This window comes from Amia ocellicauda, chromosome 13 (assembly GCF_036373705.1).
Source record: "Amia ocellicauda isolate fAmiCal2 chromosome 13, fAmiCal2.hap1, whole genome shotgun sequence".
In the NCBI taxonomy this organism is placed as follows: domain Eukaryota; kingdom Metazoa; phylum Chordata; class Actinopteri; order Amiiformes; family Amiidae; genus Amia; species Amia ocellicauda.
The window spans coordinates 36482828-36488522 of NC_089862.1; the positions used below are offsets into that span (position 1 = coordinate 36482828).

At 46.6% G+C, this 5695-nt stretch overlaps 1 protein-coding gene across 1 annotated transcript; it reads left to right on the forward strand.

Annotated features, from left to right (window-relative positions):
- The first annotated feature begins 208 nt into the window (after positions 1 to 208).
- Positions 209 to 4651, forward strand: LOC136766290 (kelch-like protein 10). Its single transcript, XM_066719662.1, has 5 exons — positions 209 to 384; positions 1214 to 1703; positions 2399 to 3016; positions 3724 to 3873; positions 4251 to 4651. Exons 1-5 carry the CDS (start codon positions 239 to 241, stop codon positions 4596 to 4598), a joined length of 1752 nt encoding a protein of 583 aa, XP_066575759.1. The 5' UTR covers positions 209 to 238; the 3' UTR covers positions 4599 to 4651.
- Positions 4652 to 5695: the final 1044 nt, after the last annotated feature.

Genomic DNA, 5695 nt, shown 5'->3' on the forward strand with positions numbered 1-5695 from the left:
ACCTTGAAGGAATCAATTCAAATAAAGATGATGTTGGTGATGATAACAGTAAGGTCTATGAAGTTCAGACCTGCAGTGGGCTTCTACTGACCTCATCTGGTTATGATGATGTCATAATCCAGCCTGCAAGTTCTAGAACTCTGACTGCACTAGAAAAACAAGTGACCAGCAAATGTTCCACAGTAGTGAAACAGTCAATATGGAAGAACCATCCACTTCAAGCGCTCAGAGTTGCACCATGGCGAGCACAATGAGTGCCAAGACCCGCTCGGTATATTACGAGCTGATGCTGGAAGGGCAGGTGTGCGATGTGATGATAATTGTGAACGGCACAGCATTCAATGCCCACAAGATCATCTTGTGTGGCTGCAGTGAGTATTTCCGGTGAGCAGTTAAAACATATACAGTATACAGTTATTAGTGTCCATCAATACTAGGTACCTACAATGTTAACATAAAATACCTAAAGCATTGTAATATTAACACATACTTCTCAGCAAGCTCTTACAGCTGTAGTGAAACACAATGTAATGTTTAATAAGGGTCAGGAAAGACAGACCCAAATGAGGGAATTACCATTACTCCAATAAAATCTTTAGTTCATTGTAACTGAAACATTTAGTTAATTAAACTGTAAAAGAAACGTTTTCAACACTTAAACATAGGTCGATACTGGGCCCATATCGACATATGAATACAAATACAGTGGTGTGTTTTGGTAAATGAAGAACCTTGACACACATTATACTTAAACATCAGCCAAGACATTATTAATTTGCTTTTAAACTATAAATGTCAATTCAATCAACGGTAGCATGTCTAGTTTGCTGACCCTAAAAATAAGTTATATATAACTTAAGTTATATATAAATGGTCCAAAAGTGAAATCCAAAACTAATTAAAAGCAAATAGTGTAAGGTAAGGCTTTGATATGCTTAGCCCCCCCGAGACTTCAGCTGGAATGAAATCCAGATACAAAGGCTGATTAATGAGGAGCCCTGCCCTACCCTGCCTTGGTACCCAGAATTTGTATAGATGAAGCTGAATTGAATATATTAAAACATCTTATTAAAAGTATAAATGGAAAGCCGAAGATCTATGACACAAGGGGACCTCACATGCTGTGCTGCGCAGTTCGTGGAGTCTCAGGATTCCCCCGGCCCACCTCAAACAGAGAGGACTGAGGAAGAAGTTGTTTTTCTTGCCCCTACAGAGTCCTGTTCTCCAGTGATGACTGGAACACAGAGAGGAGGGAGGTTAACATCCCAGGTGTCTCCCCAGAGATGATGAAACTCATCATCCAGTACGCCTACACCCTTACCGTACCCATCTGCCCCAACAACGTGCAGGAGCTACTGGTAGCGGCCGACCAGTTTGCGGTGCTGGGCCTCCTGAGAACCTGCTGCAACTTCCTGGAGGCCCAGCTGTGCATTGAGAACTGCATCGGCATTTCCCAGATTGCCGAATTGCACTTCTGCACTGAGCTCCATCGTGTGGCCCACCTTTACATCCGGCACAACTTTGAGCCCGTGGCCAAGGCCTCTGAGGAGTTCCTGGCGCTCTCTCTGGACCAGCTAACCAACATCATCGAAAAGGACGACCTCAACGTCAACCAGGAGGATGTGGTCTTTGAGGCCATCCTGCACTGGATCGACCACGCTCCCAGTGAGCGACGCGGCCACATATCCGTCCTGCTGCCCAAGGTCAGAGTCTGCGAAGGACACAGTAGTACCCAGGGCACAGAACTTCCCAGACTGACTACAGGAATAAACCTGAACACATACACATGATACAGAGTCAAGTCACATTAATGCAGCTGCAACAGAGACGTCATACACAAGCACCTGGGACGTGTTGCATTTATGTGAGAAACAAACCAGCTAAGAACACACTTAGAATATTTAAAACACCTTTAACACTTTCATTTAACATCATGGTACACAAACTTTGTCACAGTGCAGCCTGGCTGTTTGTGTTATTAAAGTATCACAGATCATCACAATATGAACTATAAAGCCAACATATCATTGTAAATTGGAAATCACTGATTTAACAGAAATAAACAAAGATACTCTGTATTCTTGAAGCTCTGTAAAATCAAGATCTATGAAAAGTATTATATGGTTTAACTAAAGAGGTCCAGGCCATATTTACCCAAGAGATTGAGATAAGAATCAGCCAGTTTAACGATCTGTGTGGAAACTGATTCCCACACTGCAGTCAATGAAAGGTTTCTCTCTTTAATTAAAATGATGTATTGTTTTAGACATCTGCACTAGACGTTGGCTGTTTAGACACGGCACCCAGTTGATCCCATTGTGTCTGCTGTGCACATTAGAGGTGCACATTCACTGTAGAGGAGCCGAACCAATCGACCAACTTCTTCCTTGTCCTACAGGTGCGGTTGGCACTCATGGAGCCAGAATACTTCATGACCAAAGTGAAGAACAATGAGCTGGTGAAGCAGACCGATGAGTGCAAGCCTATTGTCATTGATGCACTCACGGTCATGTATGACCTCAACATCAATGGCCAGTCCATCTCGAACTTCCGCAACCCCATGACCCGGCCACGGCTTCCCTATGCCATCTTGTTAACAATCGGGGGCTGGAGTCGGAACAGCCCCACCAACAGCATGGAGGCCTACGACAGCAGGGCTAACCGCTGGGTGGACGTCACCATGCCGGAGGAGTACCCACGGGCCTACCACGGGGTCGCCTACCTCAAGGGCTGGGTGTACTGCGTGGGCGGCTTTGACAGCATGGATTACTTCAGCAGCGTGCGCAAGTTCAATCCTGTGGCACGCACTTGGCACGAGGTGGCACCCATGCACTCCCAGCGCTGCTACGTCAGTGTGGTTGTGCTGGACGGCTTCATCTACGCCATGGGTGGCTTCGACAGCAATGTGCGGCACAACACGGCCGAGCGCTACGAGCCCGAGACCAACCAGTGGACGCTGATCGCACCCATGAACGAGCAGAGGAGCGACGCCAGCGCCACCACCCTGCACGGCAAGGTGGGTGACCTCCCTGCAGCGCTCTGCCATCAGGCAGTGCTCACAGGACATGAGGCCCTGGTCTAGTCCCAGTCATGGGAGGGCCACTGTGTTTCAGAGCAGGGATGACAAACCCAGTTCCTGGGGCGGCTGCGGTATCTTCTAGAACTCTATTGCTCAAATTAATTTCATTTTCAACTGTTTTCGTTGTTATTGTTGATAGCTTTAAGTTACAGTATTATGCAGTTCTTCATCTGTGTAGACCTATTAAGAATCTGAGTTGAGTAGGAACAAAATCCAGAAGACACTGTGACCCTCCAGGAACTGAATTTGACTGCCCCTGTGTCCCTGTATGAATCACAAAGGGTCACCTGGGGGGAGAAAAGAAAAAATAAACATAAAATTGGTCTAATTAAGGAAATCATTTGTCTATTGAGCTCAAAACACACAGAGCCAAACAGGAATTGTTAAATGACTACAGTATGAACCCAAAAAACACACTGAAATTGTAATCCAGCCGTACCACCTTAAAAGAAGTCACCACCACCTTGACTCTCATGACTTATTGACCAGCATGTAAAGACAGCTGCTGTCTACTCCTGCAGTTTGGAAACCATTTGCTCAACCGTCTCCAGATCCATACAGCCACAGCACAGACCCCTTTTCTGTGCTTCACTCAACTGAATCCTGCATGGGTTAAAGACTTCCCTTGCTTTCTCCCTGGCTAGGTGTACATCTGCGGGGGATTCAATGGAAACGAGTGTCTCAGGACATCAGAAACGTACAGCCCAGAGACCAACCAGTGGACCGCCATCGCCCCCATGTCGAGCAGGCGCACCGCTGTGGGTGTGATCGCCTTTGAGGACTACGTGTATGCGGTGAGGACTCCCTGTACAAACACAGCTAGGATGATGGTAGGGCAGGGGATACAACATACATAACAGCAATCATCTTATGATTATACACCTGAATTGTCAAACCTTCAATCATATTCAATTAAACCTGTGATTCCTGTAAAATACATATATATTGACACTGTGGCATTCTAGTGGTTTGGTCTTGTACATAATTCAGAATCTGACACACATGGGATGCACTTATATTTAGCATGTATACAGTATAATACCCATATGCCGTGCTCTAGGATAACTGATCTGAACTCTGCTTATACGGGGGGGCTTATTTCAATGCCTTGTGTGATTGTCCTGTTCACTATTGTGTGACCTCTGACCTCTACCCCCTGACCCCTGGGCAGGTGGGTGGCTTTGATGGGACAAACCGTCTGCGGACCGTAGAGGTCTACAACCCGCTGACCAACAGCTGGCACCTGATACCCAGCATGTGCTCCGCTCGCAGCAACTTCGGCATTGAGGTGGTGGAAGACTGCTTGTTCGTGGTGGGCGGCTTCAATGGCATCACCACCACCGCCTCTGTGGAGTGCTATGATAAAGAGGCAAATGAGTGGTACGATGCTTGTGACATGAGCTTCTCCCGCAGCGCACTCAGTTGCTGTGTGCTGCCAGGGCTGCCCAACGTCGCAGACTATACCATCCCCCGAGATGCCCTGCTGCCCGACTCTCTGCAAGAGGACACATCTTCCTGAACCTACAGCCTTCCCTCCTCACCATTCCCAGACTATCATTAACCTGCAATAAATGCATTTCATCATTACCTGAATAGGAAGTGTCCTTGTTTTCTGACCATTTTCTTTCTTTCTTTTCATGTATATATATATATATGTATAAATAAATATAAAAAATATATATACAATACTGTGCAAAAGTTTTAGGCAGATATAGGCAGATTTCAAAAATAGACATGTTAATAGATTATATTTATCAATTAACAAAATGCAAAGCGAGTGAAGAGAAGAAAAATCTACATCAAATCCATATTTGGTGTGGCCACCCTTTGCCTTCAAAACAACATTATGACCACCTGCCTAATATTGTGTAGGTCCCCCTTTTGCCACCAAAACAGCCTTGACCCGTCGAGGCATGGACTCCACTAGACCTCTGAAGGTGTGCTGTGGTATCTGGCACCAAGACGTTAGCAGCAGATCCTTTAAGTCCTGTGAGTTTCGAGGTGTAGCCTCCATGGATCGGAATTGTTTGTCCAGCACATCCCACAGATGCTCGATTGGATTGAGATCTGGGGAATTTGGAGGCCAAGTCAACACCCTGAACTCGTGATTCATCAGACCAGGCCACCTTCTTCCATTGCTCCGTGGTCCAGTTCTGATGTTCACGTGCCCATTGTTGGCGCTTTCGGCAGTGGACAGGGGTCAGCATGGGCACCCTGACTGGTCTGCGGCTATGCAGCCCCATACGCAACAAACTGCGATGCACTGTGTGTTCTGACACCTTTCTATCAGAACCAGCATTCACTTTTTCAGCAATTTGAGCTACAGTAGCTCGTCTGTTGGATCGGACCATACGGGCCAGCCTTCGCTCCCCACGTGCATCAGTGAGCCTTGGCCGTCCATGACCCTGTCACCGGTTCACCACTTTTCCTTCCTTATACCACTTTTGATAGGTACTGACCACTGCAGTCCAGGAACACCCCACAAGAGCTGCAGTTTTGGAGATGCTCTGACCCAGTCGTCTAGCCATCACAATTTGGCCCTTGTCAAAGTCGCTCAGATCCTTACGCTGCCCATTTTTCCTGCTCCTAACACATCAACTTTGAGGACAAAATGTT